General features: G+C 46.8%; 1 protein-coding gene across 1 annotated transcript in view; it reads left to right on the plus strand.

The window, feature by feature from the left end:
- FABP6 (fatty acid binding protein 6) overlaps positions 1-27,140 on the plus strand; it is a 46,908-nt gene that overhangs the window by 10,291 nt on the left and 9,477 nt on the right. Inside the window, exons 2-4 of the mRNA XM_032155991.2 lie at positions 348-456; positions 13,886-13,969; positions 26,645-26,723. Coding sequence (XP_032011882.1) covers positions 406-456; positions 13,886-13,969; positions 26,645-26,723 — 214 coding nt within the window. The 5' untranslated portion in view covers positions 348-405. The remainder of the gene's footprint in view (positions 1-347; positions 457-13,885; positions 13,970-26,644; positions 26,724-27,140) is intronic.

Consider the following 27,140-nt stretch of genomic DNA (forward strand, 5'->3'; position numbering starts at 1 on the left):
ATTATCTGAAATTGCTCAGCCTGCTTTTCTCAGCCCCATGTCCTAAGCATTAAGGTGTCCACAAAGATTCCTTTCTCAGACACGCCTTCCCTGCCCACCCCATCTGAAAATGACCTCTTCAAATACTGGCCCATCATCCTGTTGTTCTTTGTAGCACTTTTGACCCCACACATTATCTTCTTAATTCCTGGAGGGCAGGGACCTCACCTGTCTCTTCTGTATCTCCAGGGCCCATGTGTCCGGCACACAGTGAGCGGTCAATAAAATGGATCGAATAGACGAATGAATGAACAATGAGATGGTCTCCAGAGCCCCTCCCAGCATGCTGGCTCTTTGTGTCATTGCAGACTTTGCACCTCTGGCTCCAGGGAGCTCACAGGCAGGGGCTGGTCCAGCCCAGGGGCAATGAAGACAGTGACGATGATGATGGTGGTGGAGATGCAGGTGCTGACTCAGGTAGCTCCGTGAAGCTGGAAATAAGTCATTTGAGGCAAATGAAAGGATGTCCCAGGTCACAGTGGGGAGAACACCTTGGGTGGGGGACTTGTTCGCCTTTCTCTATGATGCTAATAACAGACTTGTCATGGCTTCAACGCCCTTTTCCTCCTTTCAGCTGTCTCTCTGTGACTGTCTTTGTGAGAGTCTCATTGTTGTTGTTACTAAGATGGCTTCCCTCGGAGGACGGACACTTGGAGTAGTGGCAGGTTCGGCCACCCCTAGAGACGATGGCTGTGGAGACCGGGGCAGCCCCCTGGTCCCCTGGGCTTACCCCATCCTGCGCCACCCCGGGCCGTGCCGTGCCAAGCCGGCCACCAGTGGGCGCTCCAGGTCTCGGCATCCTTGCTCCCCGTCGGCCTGGGGCCGGCGGGCGGGGCTCGGCTGTCTCCTACTGAGGCCTCGCACTTCCTCTCTCTCTTGCCATTCCTGTCTCCCTCTCTCCCTACCTGGCATCTTCCCCTGCTATCTTCATCCCCTGCTCCCTCCTTCGTCTCCATTAGCAAACCCGCATGGAAGCCTATCTTGTGGTGATCCCCAGTGTCCGGCGCGGGGAGGGACACAGACGTGTCCCAGTGGGATCTCCGCCCACCAGGGAGCTCACAGCCTAACCTGAATCCCCACACCAGCCCGGGGCAATGAAGCCTCCTGAAAGGACTGCTGAGGAGAGACAGGCCGTCCTACAAGAAGTGGGGCAGGACATGGTCTTCCCCACGGAGGGGGCTCCACATCCCTCCCACCTACCCCAGCCAGGGGCCCTCCGACTGTGCCACTCACCGTGCAGGCGATGTGATGGAAAAGGCTTAGGCAGAGTCTGGCTGCCTTATCTCACTAAGGGGTGAACTGAGGCTCCAGCAGTGAAATTAGTGTGAAGTCTGGGTTCAAATCCCAATTCTGCTGCTTAATAGCTGGATGACCTTAGACAGGGTTCCTAACCTCTCTGAGCTCGGGCTGCAGAAGTGACAGCCTCTTAGGGTTATGGGAGAACGCACATGCAACATGCTTAGCACTGTGCCTGCAGTTAGTCATTATTCTTAAGAAAGTGGCCTACCCATGGCCACATATTGAGCAGAGGTGGCAGACCTAGGCCCAGAGTCCCCAACTGAACTCTGAACTCTCAGGCCCTAGCTCTTTCTGCCATTGTGGGCAGAGGCTGCAGGGAACAACAGAGGATACAAATGCCAGTTGAGTCCTTTTTTTCTATTTTTTTTTTTTGAGGCGGAGTCTCCTTCTTGTTGCCCAGGCTGCAGTGCAATGGCAAGATCTTGGTTCACTGCAACTTCTGCCGCCTGGGTTCAAGAGATTCTCCTTCTTCAGCCTCCTGAGTAGTTGGGATCACAGGCGCCCACCATCATGCCCAGCTAATTTTGTGTATTTTTAGTAGAGACGGGGTTTCATCATGTTGGCCAGGCTGGTCTTGAACTCCTGACCTCAGGTGATCCACCTGCCTCGGCTTCCCAAAGTGCTGGGATTACAGGAGTGAGCCACCGCGCCCGGTGGGTCCTTAGTTTGAGGAGAGGTCTGTGTTACTGTCCCCAGCTGTCTCATTTGTGTTCTCCTGCCATGGGCATCTCTTGGGATGGCTCCACGCTTCCTCCTGGCCTGGCCACACCTAATCCTTCAAACCCAGCCCTTGAGTGGGGAGAGGGGAAGGTGGCCTTAGCATTGCCAGGGGAGTATGAACTGGCACAGTCTTCATGGAGGCTTCGTCAGTGTCTGGCAATCCTCTGACCCACTTGTTCTACTTCAGGGGATTTAACCCTACAAGAGGGTCATATATATACACGTATGAATGTATACATATTTGTGTGCATGTACACATGTATCTCTGAAGAATACATAAGAAACTAGTAGTTTTGAGTTGGGTGCCATGGCTTACACCTGAAATCCCAACAGTTTGGTAAGCTGAGGCAGGAGGATGATTTGAGTCCAGGAGTTCCAGACCAGCCTTGGCAACATGGCAAAACCCCATCTCTAAAAAAAAAATACACAAATTAGCAGGATGTGGAGGCATGCAATTGTAGTCCCAGCTACTTGGGAGGCTGGTGTGGGAGGATCACTTGAGTCCAGGAGGTCGAGGCTGCAGTGAGTCAAGATCGCAACACTGCACTCCAGCCTGGGCTGGAGTGAGTGAGACCCTGTCTCAAATAAAACAAAAATTCCTCAAAGAAACTAGTGGTTTTGTTTGCTAGGGTGGGGGGTAGGGTGGAAGGGGATGGGAGTGAGGCGGGATGGGAGTGAGGCGGGGTGGGAGATTTTCCCCATATCTCTTTTGTTATTCTTGGATATTAAGAGAAGTGAATGTATTACCTATTTAAAAACAATAATTTAAACATTTTAAAAATAGGAATGGTAGCCAAATGCAATGCAATACAATTAAATAACAAAATAATAAGTAAAGTCAGAGTTGGGGGAGGAGCCAGGTGGGATTCCCTCTCCCCTTCTCATTTCTCACCCTTCTTCTTTCCTGCCCCCTCACCTTTTCTCTTTCCCTGCCCCCTCCTCTCTTTCTTCAGGAAGCCCCCTCTCCTGTTTTCTCCAGCCCACAGTGAGGTTTCTTTGAACTCATTCATTCATTCATTCACTTATTTATTTTTTGAGACAGGGTCTTACTCTATCACTCAGGCTGGAACGCAGTGATATGATCATGGATTACTGCAGCCTCTGCCTTCCAGGCTCAAGCGATCCTCCCACCTCAGCCTCCTGAGCAGCTGGGACTACAGGTGCACACCACCACACCTAGCTAACTTTTGTTATTTTTTTGTAAAGTTGAGGTTTCACCATGTTGCTCAAGCTGGTCTTGAACTCCTGGGCTCAGGCTATCTGCCCGCCTCCACCTCCCAAACTGCTGGGATTACAGGTGTGAGCCACCGCACCCAGCCATTCATTCATTGATTCATTCTTCATTTATTCTTTCACCAAATGTGCTCTTGAGTGGAAGCAGGGATTTAGGCAGACTCTACTTTCTGCTCTCTACAGGGGAGACAGATATCGAGACGACACAATCCTCAGTATTGTTATTATCATTCATCGAAGTGCCACGAAGGAGAAGTGGCATGGCAGCATAGAAAAGGGACCTGAACTAGCCTGGAGGGCCACAAAGGCTTTTCTGAGAAAGTGACTCCTTTATTTCCACTTAACGCTTCAAAAACTTTTTTCTCTTATGAAGAAACTCAAATATATACAAACATATAATACCCCATGTATCCACAGCCCAGCTCCATACTGATCAACATGGCCAATCCTACCTTATTCTATCCCACCCACTCCCCCACTTCACCATGTCAAAAAGCAAAATGTCAACAGATTGAGTTTCAAAAATTTAACTGGCTTGGCCAGGCGTGGTGGCTCACGCCCATAATCCCAGCACTTTGGGAGGACAAGGTGGGCGAATGACAAGGTCAGGAGATCGAGACCATCCTGGCTAACGCAGTGAAACCCCATCTTTACTAAAAATACAAAAAAAAGAAAAATTAGCCGGGCTTGGTGGCAGGTGCCTGTAGTCCCAGCGCCTCCGGAGGCTGAGGCCTGAGAATGGCGTGAACCTGGAAGGTGGAGCTTGTGGTGAGCCGAGATTGCACCACTGCACTCCAGCCTGGGGGACAGAGCGAGACTCTGTCTCAAAAAAAAAATTTTAACTGGCTTTTCTTAGCGATTCATGAATTGGGCAGAATCCCATATACAAAACAGAAAGGTGCTCCAATGAGGTGACCAGAGAAGCTGGGCTTTTTTTTTTTTTTTTTTGAGGTGGAGTTTCACTCTTGTTGCCCAGACTGGAGTGCAATGGCTTGATCTTGGCTCACTGCAACCTCCGCCTCCCAGGTTCAAGCGATTCTCCTGCCTCAGTCTCCCAAGTAGCTGAGATTACAGGCATGCACCACCGCATCCAGGTAATTTTTATATTATTAGTAGAGACGGGGTTTCACTGTGGTGGCCAGGCTGGTCTCAAACTCCTGACCTCAGGTGATCTGCCCACCTTAGCTTCTCAAAGTGCTAGGATTACAGGCTTGAGCCACCATGCCCTGCCAGAAGCTGGGCTTCATAGGCAGAAAAATGTTGAAGAAAGCAGAAACAGGGAACAAAAAGTGGATTAGTTATTTCAAAGTTACATTCTTGTAGGGTTAAAGCAGAGGGGACCTCCTTATCATGCTGTCTCAGGTTGATTAGGGCATTTTAGCTAGCTGCTGTGAATCTCCTGTTTTTTGGAAAACTGGCCTATTTTTAAGTTCAGTTTGATTACATGGCCCCTCAGAATGAGTGACTCCAGTTTGCTTTGGGCTAATTTGTTAGGGCCTAGTGCAGAAGTTCAGTCCAAAACAATGGCATCTCATAAATTTTATTTAACAATGCTCACCCCATTTTTTTTTCTTTGAGAAAAGGTCTTGCAATGTTGCCCAGACTGGTCTCAGACTCCTGGGATCAAGCAATCCTTCTGCCTCAGCCATCCAAGTAGCTGGGATTATGAGTGCAAACCACTGCACCCAACTCCACCCAATTATTTTGAACCAAATCTCAGATATTATATTACTTTTTTTTTTTTTTTTTTTGAGATGGAGTTTTGCTCTTGTTGCTCAGGCTGGAGTGCAATGGGGCAATCTTAGCTCACTGCAATCTCCGCCTTCCGGGTTCAAGCAATTCTCCAGCCTCAGCCTCCCAAGTAGCTGGGATTACAGGCACGCGCCACCATGCCCGGTTAATTTTGTATTTTTAGTAGAGATGGGGTTTCACCATGTTGGTCAGGCTCATCTCGAACTCCTGACTTCAGGTGATCTGCCCACCTTGGCCTCCCAAAGTGCTGGAATTACAGGCGTGAGCCACCGCGCCCAGCCTCAGACATTATATTTCATCTGTAAATATTTCAGTATAAATCTCCAAAAAATAAGGACTTTTAGGCCAGGCGGAGGGTGCAGTGAGCCGAAATTGTGCCACCACACCCCAGCCGAGGTGATAGAGTGAGACTCCGTCTCAAAAAAAAAACAAAAAAAAACCCCACAGGGTCCTTGCTGTGGAGCATGCACCTGTAGTCCTGTAGTCTCAGCTACTTGGGAGGCGGAAGCACTGCTTGAACCCAGGAGTTGGAGGCTGCAGTGAGCTATAATCCTGCCATTGCACTCCAGCCTGGGCAATAGAGTGAGACTCCCCATCTCTAATAAAATAAAGATAAAAATAAAAATAAATAATACATTTTTAAAAAAAAGTTCACTATGGAGATGGAGTGAAATTCCACGAGGGGCACACAATGAGTGGTGCATGAATGTGCTCAGCCCATGTCTTTCCTCCCCAGCTCCCCATCATCCCCTGCATCCTATTTTCTTTTCCTTTTTTTTTTGGTGATGGAGTTTCTCTCTTGTCGTCCAGGCTGGAGTGCAGTGGCGCAATCTTGGCTCACTGCAACCTCCACATCCTGGGTTCAAGCAATTCTCCTGCTTCCGTCTCCCGAGTAGCTGGGATTACAGGCACCTGCCACCATGCCCGGCTAATTTTTTGTATTTTTAGTAGAGACGGGGTTTTGCCATGTTGGGCAGGCTGGTCTCGAACTCCTTACCTCAGGTGATCCACTCGCCTTGGCCTCCCAAAGTGCTGGGATTACAGGTGTAAGTCACTGCGCACGGCCGCATCCTATTTTCTTTACTGGGAAACACACTGCTGTGGAGGGGGAAGGAAGCCAAGTGCTCAGGGCCTATCTCAGGTAGGAAGCCTCACTCTGCTAGCAGCCTTGAGCTCAGGCTTCCTGCTTTCTGAGAAATACTGTTCTGAGGTCTCCAGCTCCATAGGTAGGGATGGTCTGGGGGTGGGAAAGAAAGGGGGCATAACAGCTAAGGTTTTCCATTGGCTTTTTGGGGACCAGTGGTGCCTCAGATAGAGAAGCCCAAAACTGAAAGTCTCTCAGAGAATTAAAAAAAATATATGTGGTAGTCTCGTCTCCCACTGCCAGTATTGTGGTTTTGGCAGTTATGATAAGGGCTGAGTCTTGCATCTGGCATGGGACCCAAGGCCTCCCAGTCACAGACAAGATATCATTAATGATTAGATTGTCATCTTGGCCAGGATTTGCTCTCTCAGCAGGAAGCAGAGGTTGCAGTGAGCCGAGATCACACCACTGCACTTTAGCCTGGGTGACAGAGCAAGACTCCATCTCAAAAAAAAAACAAAAAAAAAAAGAGTTACTGAAATACCCCCACACATTATGTATTCGCATGTTCATACATGTTCAAAGTCATGTACACTTATAAACAGACATGCCTGCACACGTGTGCACACTCCTTTATCACAGGTGCTGCTGGCTTCCCCCTTCCTGATGAGCTCTGTCAGATGCCCACCATTTCTCCAGGCAGCCTTGTGTTCTGAAAGGCTGATTCCAACCCCTGCTCCAGGAGAAGGAACTTCATTAGTCTAAGCCAGCCCTTGTGGTCTTAGTCCCTCTGATGGAGATTGGTTTACCTTTGGGCTATGTGACCACATTCTAGCCAATGACACGTGGAAAGAAGTTGGCTTGGGGCTTCTATGAAATTTTCCTTATTCTTAAGAAAGTCATCTCAGAAGTGAAGACTCATTTACCTGTCATTGGATTCTGTAATGTGAGAGTGTGGGGTATGGAAATGCTGCAGCCATTTTGTGACCTTGAGGATGCAGAATTAAGTGAGTGGAGAAGTGGAAATTACCCAGGGCCTCTAATGCCCTTACCGATCCACACAATCAGCCAACTTGAGAGTCCTCTCTTCCCATCTCTGGAATTCTAGTCATGAGAGATATTAACTTGATTTATCGTTCGAGGTCTCTTTTCTTTTTTCTTTTCTTTTTCTTTCCTTGTAGCCTAAGGCAGCAAACTGATACCTTCCTTCCATAAACACATTCTCCCACATATACATATACATATCCATATATCTGTAAACAAACAACTAGAGCCATATATAGAAAGTCACAGCTGAGCACAAGTGCACGCTGCTTTACATGTATGTATAATAAAAGCAGGCCAGGTGCGGTGGCTCATGCCTGTAATCCCAGCACTTTGGGAAGCTGAGGAGGGCAGATCACGAGGTCAGGAGTTCGAGACCAACCTGGCCAACATGATGAAACCCCATCTCTACTAAAGATACAAAAAAATTAGCGGGGGGTGATGCATGCCTGTAATTCCAGCTACTTGGAAGGCTGGGGCAAGAGAATCACTTGAACCCAGGAGGCAGAGGCTGGAGTGAGCTGAGATCATGCCACTGCACTCCAGCCTGGGCGACAGAGCAAGACTCTGTCTCAAAAAAAACCACATAATATTCTGCATCTATCCTCAGTGATTCAAACTTAATATACACAGAGAAAAGTATACATCCTCCCAGGTACACAGATAGAAGGACACATATACATCATGTTTCATACATGCATGCAAATCTATGTATAGTACCACAGACATAAATGCACACGGGCAATATGCATTTCTACACAGAGCCACACATACTGGTTACATCGATGGCAACATTATTTTTTCCTACCCACATCTAAACAGCCACAAAGTGCATACCCACAGCCCTGAGGGCTGCTTGGCTATAAGTACCCGGGACTGAAGAAATAGGAAATAGGAGAGGGACTTACAGACCAGAACACCACTAAGGAGTGAGGAGGTCAAGTCCAGGGTGGCTTGGACATGCACAGCAGCGCCTGGGTCATGGATGCTAGATACAGCACCAAGGTAAGCTGTGATTAGAGTGTTTCCACCTTCAAAGGAGAAAAAAACCTTACTCCCACCTGCCCCGGGACCTCCTTCCATATAGACGAAAAACCTACTTTGCCCTTCAAACAGCTCTTTTTGCTTTCCTCATAGGCACAAAATTGACTTAGACGTTGCATGAAAGTCAATTTTTTTTCCATTTATGCTACTGGGCATTCTAGGTAGAAGGAAAAGTGCAAAGGCAAGGAAATGCAAAATAGCACAGTGAGTTTAGGGGATTCCAGTGGAAATGAGTTTGCAGCAGAAACTGAGGGTATGACAGAAGAAGAGGTAGGGAAATGGGCAAGGGCCACGAACCTAGGTTTACCTCTAAACCCCAAGGCCCAATCCATTCATCCTGACTCCCAGGGTCGCATGACTTTGCTCCCAGGCCTGCATCTTCCATCCATCAGCTTTTTCATGCCAAACACCCAAATTAAATGGATAACCAAGACATTTTAGGAGACAAGGTAACAATAGTCAAATTTTCTTTCTGGCTTTTGTATGGGGTTATTTAGATTTTCTGCTCTAAATCACCCTTCTTTTGTTTCTTTTTTATAACAGAGAGGAGTTACCAAGGACATTCTTGCTAAATTAGTTTGTATTTATTATTCAACAGTGTAAATTCATCTTTCAAAAATGTCATGTTTCCAAGTTTAATAAAAAGTATTTCCAAAACAGTACATATGGTATGTTCCCATTTTGGATAAAATGTTTGTATGTATATTTATATGTGCATATAATAAGGCCTGAAAGTACATACACACCAACTGTTAAGCAATAGTTACATATGAGAGATGGGATTGTAGGTCATCTTTACCTCCTTTTTTTTAGCCACTACACCCAGCTAATTTTTCGTATTTTTGGTAGGGATGGGGTTTCACCATGTTGGCCAGGCTGGTCTCAAACTCCTGACCTCGTGATTTGCCTGCCTCGGCCTCCCAGAGTGCTGCGATTACAGGCGTGAGCCACCGCACCCAGTAGGGAGACCCCATTTCTAAAAAAAAAAAAAAAAAAAAAAGGAATTAGTCAAGTGTGGAAGTGTGGTGGCTCACACCTGTTGTCCCAGCTACTCCAGATGCTGAGGCTGCAGTGAGTCATCTTTGCATCACTGCAATCTGATCTGGGCAACAAAGCAAGACCCTTTCTCAGAAATAAATAAAGGTCTGGTGTGGTGGCTCATGCCTGTAATCCCAGAACCTTGGGAGGCCAAGGCAGGAGAATCACTTGAGCTCAGGAGTTTGAGACCAGCCTGGGCAACATGGTGAAACCGCTCTCCACAAAAAAAAAAACAACAAAAATTAGTCAGGTGTGGTGGCCCACACCTGTAGTCCTAGCTTCTTGGGGGACTGAGGCAGGAGGATTATTTGAGCCTGGGAGGTTGAGGGTTCAGTGAACTGTGATTACCCCATGCACTCCAGCCTGGGTGATAAAGTGAGACCCTGTCTCAAAAAATTAAAATAAATAAATAAATAAATAAATAAAGCCAGTTTGGCTGTCAGTGAGCTCCCCTTGCCATGTGATGCTCTGCACCGTCTTGGTATCCTACAGAGCGTCCCCACCAGCAAGAAGGCTCTCACCAGATGTGCCCCCTAGACCTTGGACTTCCCAGTCTGCAAAACTGCAATAAATCATTTTCTTTTTTTTCTTTTCTTTTCTTTTTGGAGACAGGGGTCTCACTATGTTGCCTAGGCTGGTCTTAAACTCCTGGCCTTAAGCGATCCCCCAGCCTTGGCCTCTCAAGGTGCTGGGAGTACAGGCATGAGCCACTGCGTCCATGCTTCATATATATATATATATATATATATACACACACACACACACACACACACACACACACACACACACGGTCTCGGGTATTCAGTTGTAGCAACAGAAAGCAACCTAAGACACACATTTTAATCAAAAGTATAATAAAGTTTCAGGACGAACTGGGAAAAGGAAACATACAATCAACCTGTGCATAGTAGAATCCTCCTGGTGTCTTCAGGAGACCGGACATGATCTGTCAGGGGAGCCTTGCAGCTCCATCCTCTGTACCAAGGCAAGTCAAACAGGTAAAGCAGATCACAGAAAGGGCTCTGACCTCAAGAAACATGTGATCCAGGTGGAAGCATGAGTCACATATGCATGAAAAGCACAGCAGGCAATAAATTACAGGTAAGCTGGAAAGAGAATTCACCTGGTTACCAGGATACATGGGCTCTGTTCCTAGTTCTGGCACCCGGCGATGACCTTGGGAACCCAGTGGCTTCACCTCTGTGAACTTTAATGTCTTTACCTGTCAAAGGAGTTTAATGACAATAATCGGGAAGCTGTGATCATCAGATGAGATAACCTATCAGTGACTGCTTTCTGAACTGTGGTACAAGTTACCTTTCAACCTGGAACAGCACCTCAAACATGAAGGAATCTATCCCTATGGTGGAAATTCAGGCCCAAGCAGTGGGCAAGTGGGGTAGATCATTTGGGGACAGGGCCACCTTTGGTTGGCCCTTAAAAATACCAGAACACAGGGGCAGCCTGCACAGCTCTAACACTGCAGAACAGAAGTTAAGGTGGGCATTCTTGCCTCAGCTCGAAGACCTGCACAGCCTGCTCACCTTTGTAGAGCAGTGCACCCCAAGGAGAAAACACAGGAGCAGCCACGTCTCAGCCTTCTCAGAATGTCCAATCCTTTTCATAATTTAACTGCTTGCTCTGCATAATTACTTTTCTTCTGCTTATGAGCTTAGAGCAATAGTAGTTCCCAATAACTAGAGATTTAATAAGGCTAAATTATGAGTGTCCTGCAGAATTACACACCGCATTAACACCAAATGAGTTCATTAGAAATTCATTAGGAATGATTCCTGTGGCTGCCACAGGAATTAATCACGGTTTGCCAGCGGCAGGAGAGGGGGCAATGAATGCATGGGAGCTGGACGACCTTTTGCCATCTGACTTTCTCCTGAAGCAATATCTTTCAAGGGTCATGGGCTGCTTTGGTAGGGAGGTTGCTTGGATGTTGTTAGACATGCCTCTCAATCTTCTTCCTTCTTCCCGGCCACTGCCCTAGATCAAACCTGTAGATGTTGGAGTCGGACCCTTTTTCTGTCCTGGGGAGCTGAGAAGTCATCATGGGCACTTATGTTCTTGCCTGCCCAGTATCCTTTCCCCCTTCTTCTGTCAGTGTACTTCTGTGTTTCTTGGAGAGCTACTCCTTGAAGACGCTGCTGCATGTGGGTCTCTGTGGGACTATCAGTTAAGAGCCTCCACCTGCCTCACCCACCCCCAGAGGGAATACATGTCCTCGGCTGAGCCCATTGGGCTTTCTCTCCTGGTATTTTTTAGTAGCTGATATTTATGAAGTGCTTGCTAGGTGCTGGCCCCCTTTCTAAGGGTCTTCATGTACTGAGCATCCAACCCTCCCATTGCCAGTTAAGGAAGTGGGCTTTATTTTTAATTCTATTCTGTCAACGAGGACACCCAAGTACAGAGGTTAAGTGACTTGTCCAAATGACAGAGCCTGTAACTGTCCAAGCTGGTACTTTGAGTCATGAGTGCAGTACTATAAGGATGAAGGATTGTTGAAGGTAATCAATGGGATGGCAGTGCCCCAGGGACTGGCCCTTCCTTCTTGCTCCCTGGTGCTATGTGCTATCTAGAGGCCTGGTGTTGGAGCTTTTTCATCCCTTCTATGAGTTACTCCATACGTTTCCAAAAATTTTATTTTTTGGTTTGTCACCAAGAGTCAGTGTCTGCTACTTAGATCTGTAAGAGCCTTGGCTGATGCCTGAGCCAACCAACAGGTATGTAAAGGCCCAGGTATAGACACTGCACAGTTATAGGCCCTGCCCTGCACAGGCCAAACAGAAACATACGGCAGGCTTCCTGCCTTCCAGCTGCTTATATCTCAGACAGAAAAACAACGATAACAATTTCATCATGTGCCTTCCTGTGCAAGTTCTTTTTTTTTTTTTTTTTTTGAGATGGAGTCTCCCTCTTGCCGCCCAGGCTATAGTGCAATGGTGTGATCTCAGCTCACTGTAAACTGCGCTTCCTGGGTTCAAGCTATTCTCCTGCCTCAGCTTCCTGAGTAGCTGGGATTACAGGCACCTGCCACCACAACTGGCTAATTTCTTTTTCTTTTTTGAGATGGCGTCTCGCTCTGTTGCCCAGGCTGGAGTGCAGTGGCACAATCTCGGCTCACCGCAACCTCTGGCTCCTGGGTTCAAACGATTCTCCTGCCTCAGCCTCCCAAGTAGGTGGGACTACAGGCACCTGCCACCATGCCCAGCTAATTTTTTGTATTTTTAGTAGAGACGGGGTTTTACCATGTTAACCAGGTTGGTCTCGATCTCCTGACCTCATGACCTGCTCACCTTGGCCTCCCAAAGTGCTGGGATTTCAGGCATGAGCCACTGCGTCTGGCCCTACAACTGGCTAATTTTTATTTTTATTTTTTGGAGACAGAGTTTCACTCTGTCGCCCAGGTTGGAGTGCAGTGGCACGATCTCGGCTCACTGCAAGCTCCGCCTCCCGGGGTCATGCCATTCTCCTGCCTCAGCCTCCTGAGTAGCTGGGACTATAGGCACCCGCCACCATGCCCGGCTAATTTTTTTTGTATTTTTAGTAGAGACAGGGTTTCACCGTGTTAGCCAGGCTGGTCTCGATCTCTTGACTTTGTGATTTGCCTGCCTCGGCCTCCCAAAGTGTTGGGATTACAGGCATGAGCCACCGCGCCTGGCCACAACTGGCTAATTTAAAAAATATTTTTAGAGACAGGGTTTCAGCATGTTGGCCAGGCTGGTTTTGAACTGCTGACCTCAAGTGATCTGCCCGCCTCGGCCTCCCAAAGTGCTAGGATTACAGGTGTGAGCCACTATGCCCAGCCCTCCTATGCAGGTTCTAAGTGGGAAAGAGCCAGGATGGGATGGATTGGGAGCAGGAAAGATTTCATAGAAGGCACATGAGCCGGGTAGAATCTTTGGGGAGAGGTAACTGTCACAGACACTCTTTGGGCACCTATCCAGCCCACAGTCCCTTCTTCAAGAACTGTCCACCCAGAGCAGTTGGCCCTCATGGTCGAGATGGTTGGTACCACATGGCCCTTTTGGTGGGATCAAGCATCTGTATCCTTTTCTATGTTTAGAGAACTTTTCACTACATGGGGCCCAGAGAAAGGTGGGCCCACCTTCTAGTAAATATCTGAAAAGGCCAGTACTCATGTCCCGTTTGTCCCATCGCCTGACGGCAATGAGGGTGCATGGCCATGAGGTGGGCTCAGCCTCTGCAGCTCATGATACAAATAAGCAGGGACAAGAGAATCCATTCTGGTGGTGGTGGCCATATTCTATGCCCAGGGGAATGGTGGCTGCAGGGTCCACATGCAGTGCTGCCCTTGATAAGGGTGCAAACTGCCCAGTCCAGCCTTTGGCCGCAGAATCCTTACAAAATCATTTCTGTGATGTGATTGTGGCTGTGGTTCTAGCTGTTTGTCCTCTCCTGTCTCTGTTTTCCAAGACTGAAAAGTCTGTGATCCAGTCGATATCCTTTTGATAAATTTTTTTTTTGTTCAAATCAGTTTCCATAGGTTGCAATTAAGAGCGCTGCCACGAAGAGCTCTGCCTCCCTGCACAGAGCTGATTGGACCAGAGATGCCCACTTGACTCAGGATAGGCCAATCAGATTATTTCTCTTCTGACTTAGGTTCTGAGAGCTGTGTTGTCTGTGTGCACGTGGGTGAGCCGGAAAGGAGACCTCCAGAGAATGAAACAGACACAGAAAGGAAAGGTGTGGGGTAGAAGAAAGGAGGGAAGGGTTCCTGACGTTTTTCAGATTCTGGTTATAGTTCCTCATGAACCTAGACTTTGTTTCCTATCCCTGGGCTCCTTGAGATCCTTCTGCATTGTTAGAATATTAGGTTGCACCATCTGAAATTGTTGTTTTTATAGGTCAAAAAGATCAAATATCAGCAGTTATACATGCTGATGGTTCAACTTCATAAATCACCTTTTTTATTTTTTATAACTAAGCTAGCTCAAGTAGGTTTTGCCTTCCTCTTTCTCTCTTTCTTTCTTTCCTTCTTTCCTTCTTTCTTTCTCTTTCTTCTTTCTTCTTTCTTTCTTTCTTTCTTTCTTTCTTTCTTTCTCTCTCTTTCTTCTTTCCTTCTTTCACAATTTTTATTACAGGGTCTCATTCTGTCACCCAGGCTGAAGTGCAGTGGTGTAATCATAACTCATAGCAGCCTTGAACTCCTAGGCTCAAGAGATCCTCCAGCTTCAGCCTCCCTATTAGCTGAGACTACAGGCATGTGCCACTATGCCTGGTTAATTTTTAAAATTTTTTGTAGAGACACGGTCTTGCTATGTTGCTCAGGCTGGTCTTGCACTCTTGGCCTCAAGCAGTCCTCCTGCCTCAGCCTCCCAAAGTGCTGGGATTACAGGTGTATGTCACCACACGTGGCCTCAAGTGGATTTCTTTTTCTTTTTAATTTTGTAGAGACGGGGTCTCCCTGTGTTGCCCATGCTGGTCTCGAACTTCTGGACTCAAGTGATCCTCCTGTCTTGGCCACCCAATGTGGCTGGCATGAGCCACCATGCCTGGCCTTAAGTGGATTTCTTGACTCGTGACTCAAAGGACCTTGTCTATAACAGTCAGAAATTTCATCAACTAGCCAGGTGCAGTGTCTTATGCCTGTAATCCCAACTCTTTGGGAAGCTGAGGCAGGAGGATCACTTGAGCCCAGGAGTTCAAGACCAGCATGGGTAACATAGGGAGACCCTGTCTCTATAAAAAAAAAAAAAAAAAAAGAAAGAAATCCCATCAACTCAACTCAAAAGTGGGTTGTGGAACAGGCAGAGACACAGAACAGAAGCAGAAAATAAAGGTTTTCCCTGTCTGGCAGATACTGTTCCCAGTGAGGTGGCTGCCCAGCAGAGCTTCCCAGCTTGTCCCTGGTCACCATCTCAGAGGTCACTATCCTCCACTAGTTTATGACCCATGACCATCCAGTGGAACTTCAGCTCTATCCCAGTTGCCTCAAATAATACTGTTCATGTTAACACATAGTTTTGAGTGATGCTATTGGTTTTGTTTTTCCCATGTTGTGGTGTTTCCTATTGATGTATACAATTTTATTTTCCTAACCTCACTGTCCAACAAAAGGAGAATGGCTGAGTAAGTTGTGATATGTCTGTACAATGGATTACAATATGTTCATTCAAAGTGATGGTGGGCTAGGTGCAGTGGCTCACACCTGTAATCCCAGCACTTTGGGAGGACGAGGTGGGCAGATCACCTGAGGTCAGCAGTTCGAGACCAGCCTGACCAACGTGGTGAAACCCCATCTTTACTAAAAATACAAAATTAGCCGGGTGTGGTGGCAGGTGCCTGTACTCCCAGCTACTTGGGAGTCTGAGGCAGGAGAATCACTTGAACCCTTGAGGCAGAGGTTGCAGTGAGCCGAGATCATGCCACTGCACTCTAGCCTGGGTAAAAAGAGCGAAACTCTGTCTCAGAGAAAAAAAAAAAGGTGATGGTGGCCAGGCATGGTGGCTCACACTTGTAATCTCAACACTTTGGGAGACTGAGGCAGAAGGATTGCCTGAGCCCAGGAGGTTGAGGTGGCAGCGAGCCATGATTTTGCCACTGTACTCCAGCTTGGGCGACAGAGCGAGACCTTGTCAAAAAAAAAAAAAAGGAATAAGGGCATGAGGAATTAGAACTGGGGAAGTGGAGGTGGTGGGAATTTTGTAGGAGACTTGATAAGAAGGTAAAGGTTATTTCAAACCAGCTGCTGTTGTGAGGAATGGTGGTGGGATTCACCCAATGAGGAGAGGAAAGAACCAGTGAGTATCTCAAAGCTCTGCTGAGGGAGGGTCACGAACTTGAGGTGGTGTTACCCCCTCCTCAAATGCGCCACCTCTTCTGGCTGCAGGTGTAAGTCCTGCAGATGGGAGGTAGAAGGACAAACGCTTTCTTGTGTGTAAGGATGGGGCCAGGGAAGCTAATGTGGCAGAAGGACATCGAGGGTCCTGGCAGAGGAGGGATACATCCATGGGCTGGATAGGAAAGCAGATGAGGCTGAGTAGGGGATGAACTGGGAAAAATTGATGAGCTGCAAAGCTGGAAGCTTCATTCCATGGGGTGAGACAATTTTGTCTTCTGCTGTGTATCCCCATCCCCTAACACATAGCCTGGTGCTAGTAAGTACGTATTGAGTGAATGAAATGATGAATACATGACTTATAGCTCTCGTTGTAATTTTTTTTTTTTGAGACCGAGTCTCACTCTGTCACCCAGGCTGGAGTGCAGTGACACAATCTCAGCTCACTGCAATCTTCGCCTCCTGGGCTCAAGCAATTCTCCTGCCTCAGCCTCCTGAGTAGCTGGAATTACAGGCACGTGCCACCATGCTTGGCTAATTTTTGTATTTTTAGTAGAGATGGGGTTTCACCAAGTGGGCCAGGTTGGTCTTGAACTCCTGACCTCAGGTGATCCACCCACCTCAGCCTCCCAAAATGCTGGGATTATAGGCGTGAGCCACCGTGCTCGCCCGGCCCTCATTGTAACTTAACAGACTGTCATTCCACTGCTGGATCAGACAGCCAGCAGGATCCATGTTGGTGGCAAGTACCACTTAGGTCAGAAAAAACTGAATTCCTATCCAAACTTAATCAATGACTGGTTGTGTAACCTTGGACAAGTCACCTAACCTTTCTGAACTTAGACTTTCTTTTCTGTAAGTAGGGATTATTACACCCCTCTCAGAAGTTTGTTGCATGGATTAAGAGAGATGCCATGTGTTGAGTGCTTAGCATGGTGTCTGGTGCTTTGGGGTCATTGACTAAGTACCAAAGGAGCAATCAGTCTCCAAGACCCTGATTGGTTCTAAAGGCTGCATGTAATCAAATTGTTCCTTTTAGTTAGTGGACAAGAGTGCAGGACCTGTAGCCAGACATCCTCCTCCACTTACCACCTGGACATGTTATTTCTGAGCCTCTGTTTCCTCATCTACATGATGGGGATAATATCAGGACTGACATATAAGACTGGTTGGGAGGATAGGATGATAATTTATGTAAAGCATTTAGCACAGGACTTGGCGCATTGCAGGTCCACGTTAGATCTTGGCTCTCAGTATTTTCCATCAACTGAGATGCTCCATGCGGGGAGCAAGTTTTGTTGAGGGTAGAACAGGACTTTTGGATGTCAGTTAGAAATGGCGTAAGGCATAGAGTGGAGCTGTTAGGCAGGCAGTTGGACATAATAAGTTCAGAGTAGAGGTCTGAGATGGAGGAAAAAAATTAGAGTCATCAGCAAAAGATGATATTTAAAGCTATGGGCTGGATGAAATCAAGGGAATGAGTGCTCAGAGAAAAGACAAGAAGAAGGGCTGAATGCTAGTACATCTGACACTTGGAGATGAGGGAAATGATTAACACTGCAAAGCTGGGAATTGGACAGAGCATCGTGGAAGCTGCACGGCCAGCCTGCCCCAACAGTTACTTAACACACTCACTTAACACACTCTTATATACTCTGCCAGGTGCTGCGAAAAGTACTTTACAAAAATGAACTCATTTACTTATTTTATTTTATCTTATTTATTTATTTATTTTATTATTATTATTATTTTTGGACAGAATCCCTCTCTGTTGCCCAAGCTGGAGTGCAGTGGCATGATCATGGCTCACTGTAGCCTTCCACTCCTACGCTCAAGTGATCTTCCCACCTCAGTCTCCCGACTAGCTGGGACTACAGACACACGCCACCATGCCCAGTTGATTTATTTTATTTTATTTTTTGTAGAGATAGGGTCTCCCTATGTTGCCCAGGCTCATCTCAAACTCCTGGGCTCAAGCAAATCTCCCACCTCAGGCTCCCAAAGAGGAGGGATTACAGGCATGAGCCTCTGTGCCTTGCCTATTTATTTATTTTAGAGTCAAGTCTTGCTCTGTCACCCAGGCGGTAGTGCAGTGGCACAAACATAGCTCACTGCAGCCTTGAACTCCTGGGCTCAAACAATCCTTCTTTTAGTCCCTCAAGTAGCAGGGGGACTACGGATACAGGCCACCATGCCTAGCTAAGGTTTTCTGTTTTTTTTTTTTTTTTTAGGGACAAGGTCTTGCTGTGCTGCCCAGGCTGGTCTCCAATTCCTGGCCTCTGGCCTCCTGAGTCACTGAGATTACAGGTTACAGCCACCACCCCTGGCTTAACTCACTTAATATTAGTAACATCCCCTTCAGGTAGGCACCGTTATTATCCAGATTTTGCAGATGAGAAAACTGAGACACAAAAAAATAAATAAGGTGCCCAAGGCCACAGAACCAGTAAGTGACAGAGCTGAGATTCAAACCTAGGCAGCCTGTGCCCAGAGTCTCTGTCTCTTTCGTTTCTCATTGTGGATAAACAAAGTGCCAACTGGATTTTCTTATCTTAGTCTTTGACTTTTTTTTTTTATTTTGAGGTGGAGTCTCACTCTGTCTCCTAGGCTGGAGTGCAAAGGTGCGATCTCAGCTCACTGCAACCTCCGCTCCCGAGTACAAGCAATTCTCCTGCCTCAGCCTCCTGAGTAGCTGGGATTACAGGCACCTGCCACCATGCCTGGCTAATTTTTGTATTTTTAGTAGAGACGGGGTTTCGCCATGTTGGTTAGGGTGGTCTAGAACTCTTGACCTCAGGTGATCCTCACACCTCAGCCTCCCAAAGTGTTGGGATTACGGGCGTGAGCCACTGCACCTGGACTTTTTTTTTTTTTTTAATGAGTTGGGGTCTCATTCTGTCACCCAGGCTGGATTGTAGTGGCATAATCATAGCTCACTGTAGCCTCAAACTCCTGGACTCAAGTGATCCTCCCACCTCAGCCTCCTCAGTAGCTAGGACTACAGGCACAAGCCACCATGCCTAGCTAATTGTTTCTTAATTTTTTTAGAGCCAGGGTCTTACTATGTAGGCCACACTGATCTCAAACTCCTGGTCTTTGATTCTTAAGAGTAAAACTAGAAGTATCATCATGGGAAAATATTGTTCTCAGAGGTTCCAGTTAGCCCTGACATTCTAGGGATCGATGCCAACTAGTATTTCAGATTTTAGGTGAGGAAAGAGGAAGGGGAGTTTAATCAAGGAATCAATAACTCTGATAGTTCACTTACTCTATGCAAGACCTGTAAGGTCCTGGGGGTGGAGAGAATAGGAGGGTGCCCAGGGCTCCTCCCCACCCATGGACTCAAGAACCTGTATTCCCACCACCTTCTCCAGGCATTACTCTGAGAATAATGGTAGCTGGCTGAGGCAAGGGCCAGAGTTCAGGTGGAAAGTTGGGGTGGCCTAGGGGAATTAGCCTTGGGCTCTTCTTTATCTCTATTGGGGTATAGTTGTTCTATTGGTTCTATTGCCTCATAAAACTTCACTGTGATATGGAGGCAGTTTGAGTTCATTCACCCCTCCGGGGAGGTTCTCAATGAGGGTCTGAACAAATAGGTAAACCTAGGTGAAGAGGGGAAGAGGCAGGCATGGGTGGATGGAAGGTGGAGGGTCAGATGTACACTTGGACTCTAGGGAAGGGGTGGGAGCATGGCTGAGTCAGTCAGCTGAGTGCCAATGTCATCCTTTCCCATAGCCCCACCACTCCCATCCTGCTTTGGACACTGACCTTGGAAGAGTAGCAACTAAGGAAAAAACAGCTCTGACCGTGCAGGAGGAAATCAATGGGAAAGGGAGTTAAGCAGGGGCCTGGAGAAGCCACCTGGTCCTTCTTGCCCACATCCCCTGGCCTAGAGCTTCTCAAGGCTGCTGAGCAGTGGAATCACTGGGGAGTTTGTCAAAATGCAGATTCTAGGGCCCCACCCCAGACCTACCAAACCAGAAATTTGGGGAGTCAGGTAGCAGGGATTTCCATTTTTCACAAGCCCTCCCTTCCTACATCCCCAGTAGTGTATGAACACAGCCTTACAGCCTATTCCAGATAGATATGAACAAATAAAGTGAAATCAACACTATCCCAGTACCCACTGGGTACACATACAGAAGGAAAAATGAAATGCAGCTTGAGGCCTGGAAGGGATCACAATGTAGTTGGGAGATAAAAGACTCACTTTGTGAAGGGTTAAATTAATGCTACAATATATAAACAGTAGTTCAAAATAGACAGCTAGGCTAGACAAATTGCCAGTGAGTGAGAATAACAGTAGATATCCTTCAACAATCACCTGTGAAATGCTAGATCCTGTACTAAGCACTTTTGCTATGTACTTTCATTTAACCTCATTAAAACTCTGGAATATCCGTATTTTTTTCCCCATATAATAATGAATGCGGCCAGGTGATGGCTCACACCTGTAATCACAGCACTTTGGGAGGCCAAGGCAGAAGGATCGCTTGAGTCCAGGAGTTTGTGACAAGACTGGGCAACAAGTGGGGCCTGGTCTCTACTAAAAGTTAAAAAATTAGCCATGTGTGGTGGAGCATGCCTGAGGTCCCCGCCACTCAGGGGGCTAAGGCAGGAAGATCTCTTGAACCTGTGAGGCTGAGGCTGATGGTGCCACCGCACTCCAGCCTGGGTGGCAGAGTGAGACCCTGCCTAATAATAATAATAATTAATAATAATAAATAAGTAAGGCTTTGACTTATTTGTTAATTCCTCTCATATCAGCCTTCCCTGATACTCAGGAAGCAGTCGGGTGATGTCTCTATGTTCCAAAAATATCATTATGTTGCAACCTTTATTTCTTTGATCACATCATGTTGTAATTGCCTGTTTATGGGACTGGGTCTCCCACAAGACTTGAGGACAGACCGGGCGCCGTGGCTCACGCCTGTAATCCCAGCAGTTTGGGAGGCTGAGGTGGCTGGATCATTTGAGATCAGGAGTTCAAGACCAGCCTAGCCAACATGGTGAAACCCCGTCTCTACTAAAAATACAAAAATTAGCCGGGCGTGGTCATGGGGGCCTGTAATCCCAGCTACTTGGGAGGCTAAGACAGGAGAGTTGCTTGAAACCTGGAGGCGGAGGTTGCAGTCAGCCAAGATTGTACCACTGCATTCCAGCCTGGGTGACAGAGTGAGACTTTGTCTCAAAAAAAAAGACTTGAGACTTGAGGACAGGTACTTGGTATTTCCAGAACCCAGTGAACTAGAGATGCTCAGGTGATGTTTGTTGAATGAATCAATGGTGTGTCTGAAGTCTCAGAGCTAAGACATGAGAAGGCTGAGTGACTCTAAAGCCCAGATCCACCCACTGAGCCATTACAAAGAGAAGGTACAGGCTATGGGGATTTTTGCAAGGGACAATCTCTACAGGTTGGAGTAATCAAAAAAGCCTGATTGGAGGAGGTGGGGGTAGAAGGACAATTAGAATTCAGAAAGACTGACGAAAGGTGAGCAGTCATTCCAGGCAGGCCAAGGCAGGAAGGAGGGGTTTTACAAGGTATGAACTTCCTCCAAGAGGAGAGACCCCAGAAGACTCCAGGAGACTGTGCCCCACCCCCTAAACCTTTCTATCTCACTCACTGGCTGTCACCTTATGGCTGACTTGCATCTCCATTACTGTGGTAAAATTATTTCCCCCAAGGTTTTCAGGGAGATGGTGAATTTTTCATTGTTTCTCATGCTTAGAGCATGGCGACGAAACATACTCTATTAGTGGATTTGTCCATTTGGCAAGTCGCTTTTAATAATGGATGGAGATTTTTTTTTCAGTTTCCATGAAGAAATAAGACTCATTTATGTCCATGATGTATATCTATGTATATAGCTATGTGAAAAAGAGCAAGACAATACAGTATCTCTGAATTTCATTTTTGTTAAAAAGAGTAGGAAAAAAGGACATGCACAAATATGTTTGTGTGCATGTGGAAAACACCTAGAAGTTTATCTACTGAATTTAACAGCAGCTGGCTCTGGAAAATGAGATGTAGTGGGATCTGTGGTTTTAACCTTTACAAAGTCTTAAGCTTTTGTCTTTTTAAACAATGAGTATGCATTAATTTTACAATTGAAAAATAAGATTGGTAGGATTATAGGTAGCTTCAAATTTATTTGTGTTTTGTTCTTTCCAAATTTTCTTTTTCTTTTCTTTTCTTTTTTTTTTTTTTTTAAGACAGGGTCTTACTCTGTCACCCAGGCTGAATGCAGTGGCGCAATCATGGCTCACTGAAGCCTCAGTCTCCCAGGCGTAAGTCATCCTCTTGCCTCTGCCTCCAAAGTAGCTGGTACCATAGGCACATGCCACTACACCTGCTAATTTTTAAATTTTTAGTAGAGATGAGGGTCTCTATATTGCCCAGGCTGGTCTCTTCCTACATTTTCTTTTCTTCTTTTTTTTTTCTTTTGAGATGGAGTCTTGCTCTGTTGCCCAGGCTGGAGTACAGTGGTACCATCTCAGCTCACTGCAACCTCTGCCTCCCAGGTTCAAGTGATTCTCCTGCCTCAGCCTCCCAAGCAGCTAGGACTACAGGCGCCCACCACCACACCCAGCAAATTTTTGTATTTTTACTAGAGATGGGGTTCCGCCATGTCGGCCAGGCTGGTCTCGAACTCTTGACCTCAAGTGATCCCGCCAACCTCAGCCTCCCAAAGTGCTGGGATTACAGGTGTGAGCCACTGCACCTAGCCCAACCTGACAGCTTTTCAGAAACATGGGACTGTGTTTACAAACTAATGCTAGGTGAAGAAAAATAGAATACAATATTGTATTTATGTGGGGTGTGGTTATTGTATATCTGTTACAGTTGATAAGAAAGAAAATAATAATGAGGGAGAAGGAGAGAAATAGCAAAAGAGGGAGGAAGAGAGTAGAAAATATAAGGCCGGGCAGAGTGGCTCACACCTGTAATACCAGTACTTTGGGAGGCTGAGGCGAGTGGATCACCTGAGGTCAGGAGTTTGAAACCAGCCTGGCCAACATGGCAAAATCCTGTCTCTATTAAAAACAGAAAAATTAGTCAGGCGTGGTGGTGGGTGCCTATAATCCCAGCTACTTGGGAGGCTGAGGCAGGAGAATGGCTTGAACCTGGGAGGCAGAGGTTGCAGTGAGTCGAGATGTGACACTGCACTCCAGCCTGGGCGATAGAGCGAGACTGTCTCAAATTAATTAATTAATTAATTAATTAATTAATAAAAGCAGTTTACTTGTATTAGGGTTATGGGATTATAGGGATTTTTTGAAAAAAAGACGTTGAAAGCTATTTTAAGAGTAAACATAGGCCGAGCGCGGTGGCTCATGCCTGTAGTTCCAGCACTTTGGGAGGCCGAGGCAGGCAGATCACGAGGTCAGGAGTTCGAGGCCAGCCTGGCCAACATGGAGAAATCCTATCTCTACTAAAGACACAGAAAATTAGCTGGGCATGATGGTGGGCGCCTGTAATCCCAGCTACTCAGGAGGCTGAGGCAGGAGAATTGCTTGAACCTGAGAGGCGGAGGTTGCAGTGAGCCGAGATCGCCCCACGAGACTCTGTCCCAAAAAAAAAAAAAAAAAGTAAATATAAACTAAACTATACACCGGGGCTCTGTGACTTTGGCAAAGTATACTTTGTCAAGGTTAACACTTCACTGAACCTCTGTTTGCTCCTAGGTGAAATGGGGGCAATAACAGTACATACTTCATAGAGTTGTTCTGAAGATTAAATAAGATCATTCGTGTAAAACACTCAGCTGAGTGCCAAACGCATAATAAAGATCCAATAAATGTGAGCTATTCTTGTCATTGTTATCAGTCATTGTTATATCATCATTATTATCAGTGAGAGGAAATTCTCACATGCTCTAGGCGGGAGTGTAAACGGCTACAGCTTTTCTGAAAGGCAGTAAAGTAATAGATATACAAATTTTAAATACTACAATCCTTTGTTCCAGGAATTTCATGTCTGGGAATTCATCCTTAGCAAGTAATCTTAGTAAATAATCTGACATGTACAGTGAAAGGTGTGAACAAGAATATTTTTATCACAGTTATTTATAATAGGAAAACATTGCAAACAACCTAAAAATCCAGCAATAGCTAAGTAAGTTATGAGACATACATATGATAGAATACTCTGGAGCTATTGAACAGGATATGATATATCTTTTTGTAATGATATAGACATGTGCCTATATCATTACATAAACAGGAGGTAACAGAGAAATATGGTCTCATTTATACAAGAAAGTAAATATGTGCATTTAAAAGCCTAAAAGGGCTGGGTGTGGTGGCTCATGCCTCTAATCTCAGCACTTTGGGAGGCCGAGGTGGGCGGCCTTCTGATCATCTGAGGTCAGGAGTTTGAGACCAGCCTGGCCAACACAGTGAAACCTTGCCTCTACTAAAAATTAGCTGAGCGTGGTGGCGTGCACCTGCAGTCCCAGCTATTAGGGAGGCTGAGGCAGGAGAATTGCTTGAACCTGGGAGCGGAGGTTGCAGTGAGCCAAGACTGCGCCACTGCACTTCAGCCTGTGCAACGGAGGGAGACTTCACCTCAAAAAAAAAAAAAAAGAAGAAAAGTCAGGCATGGTGGCATGTACTTGTAGTCCCAGCTGTTTGGGAGGCTGAGTTGGGAGGATCACTGGAGCCTGGGAGGTCAAGGCTGCAGTGAGCTGAGGTCACACACTGCACTCCAGCCTTGGTGACAAAGACAGACCTTGTCTCAGGAAAAAAGAAAAGGAAAGAAAAAGCCTAGAAGGAGAGATACCAAACTATTATCACAGGCCGCCTCTGACAGGACTGTCACTTGCTCTGAATTATTTGAAATTTTTATGTATATAACTTAGAAAAATCCATGACGTGTGTGTGTGTGTCTGTTTGTCTGCCTGTTAGACTAAAGTAAGAGTCCTGGCTGGAGTTAGAGATTCCAAGATTGGAGATTAAAGCCTGGTAAAATGCGGCAGAGTTGGTTTTTCATCAGTTCAGAGACCCCTTAGTCCCAGGTCTGGGAGTCAGCAACTGTATTGAATTCAGCTTTAGATGGAAATGAAGGAGATTCATGGAGCACAAGCCTGGGAAAAGGAAATAGACATGCAGAGATTTCCTGAATTAACAATAATAATCGGCCGAGTGTGGCGGCTCACGCCTGTAATCCCAGCACTTTGTGAGGCTGAGGCAGGCAGATCACTTGAGGTTGGGAGTTCGAGACCGGCCTGAGCAACATGGAGAAAGCCCGTCTCTACTAAAAATACAAAATTAGCTGGGTGTGGTGGTGCATGCATGTAATCCCAGCTACTCTGGAGGCTGAGGCAGGAGAATTGCTTGAACCCGGGAGGCGGAGGTTGCAGTGAGCCGAGATCACACCTTTGCACCCCAGCCTGGGCAACAAGAGTGAAACTCCATCTCAAAAATAAATAAATACATAATAATCACGAGAGCCTTTGCAGAGTGTTTTATACTTTGCACTGTCAATTTTGCCCAATGCAGAGGACATTCTCACAAGATAGGTAGGCTGAAGTGATCACGGAGGAGATAGAGTCCCTGCATGTGAAGTGGTACTGAGAGACACAGCAGGAAATGGAAGTCAAGATTCTGAACCCCTAACCCCTTCCGGCTCTGAAGCTTGAACAAAATAAAATTCATCCAGCTCCCAGCCCAGTGCCTGGCGCACAGGCGTCTTCAAGGCACCTGGCATCTTCTCCTCCAGGTGCGCTGCCTAGGTCCATGGGTGGCTGCTTTACTCTGGTTGCGTTATCTGCACCCTTGGGGGCATCTGTTCTCCTTCAAGTTTGCTTTGCTCCAGCTAAACTCACTGTTTCCTTTCATCATTGCCCTTTCCATCTTCATCACACTGTTCCCTCATCCTAGAATATCGTCTCCCTTTGTTCTCAGCCTCCTCCAACCTTCCTGCTTCTCTACACATCCAAGTCCTATTGGTTCTCCAAGATGGGTGCCAAATGCCACCTCCTCCCCAAACATGCACCAGCCCCCCACTGGACACCATTGCTCCTTCCCCACGTCCCAGGTCAGCCATCTGCTTTTCTTTTGGGGCACATCACATCCTGCTTACACAAGAACTGTCTGCAGGTGTGTGCTTGTCTCTGGACTAAACCAAAGGCTCTTTTGGGAAAGGTGTGTGTCTCATTCATTTGTGTTTCTTCAGCGCTGGCCCCGCATGCAGCAAGTGCTCAAGTGCTTTGGTTGCAGAGTGAGAGGGTGCATGAGTGATGAGAGATGGTGAGAGCATGCATTGAGGGCAGGGCATGTGGGAATGGAGGGAGAGATGGGCAGAGAGGCGATGACTCCTCAAACCCATTGCCATCCTGACCCTGCTGGCAATGGCAATGGGGTCACAGCACTTCCCCAGGGTGAATAACCTTGGGGCTGTGTCCCTCCAGGTCCTGCCTACATCATAAAACAGCAAGTGCTTCCTCTTCAGGACAGGAGGGAGAAGAAGTGGGGTGACTTAGGGGTTAAGCCTCAGCAACTGGGAGAGTTTATAAGCTGGGACAGCAGACCCCTCAGCACCACGCATTCTCCTCATCCCTCTGCTCTCTGGCCTCCAGCCTCCCAGCAGCATGGCTTTCACTGGCAAGTTCGAGATGGAGAGTGAGAAGAATTATGATGAGTTCATGAAGCTCCTCGGTGAGTGAACTCCTGGGTGTCCCTTCCTCGGGGCTGGTTTTTCACAGCCAGCTCTGGGCCAGGAACCCAAACCCCTAAGGTAGAATGGGACAGGATTTCATTCATTCATTCACTCACTCACTCATTCATTCATTCACACATTTGTTGAGCAACTCCCAGGCTCTGAGGATAATAAGAACTAAGACACTCTTTAACTTTATTTTATTTTATTTTATTTTATTTTTGAGACAGAGTCTCACTCTGTCTCCCAGGCTGGAGTGCAGTGGCACCATCTCGGCTCACTGCAACCTCCGGCTCCCAGGTTCAAGCAATTCTCCTGCCTCAGCCTCCTGAGTAGCTGGGATTACAGGTGTGCACCACTACGCCTGGCTAATTTTTTTTTTTTTTTGTCTTTTTTTTTAGTAAAGACGGAGTTTT

The sequence above is a fragment of the Hylobates moloch genome, unplaced genomic scaffold, assembly GCF_009828535.3.
Source record: "Hylobates moloch isolate HMO894 unplaced genomic scaffold, HMol_V3 SCAFFOLD_6, whole genome shotgun sequence".
Taxonomy (NCBI): Eukaryota; Metazoa; Chordata; class Mammalia; order Primates; family Hylobatidae; genus Hylobates; species Hylobates moloch.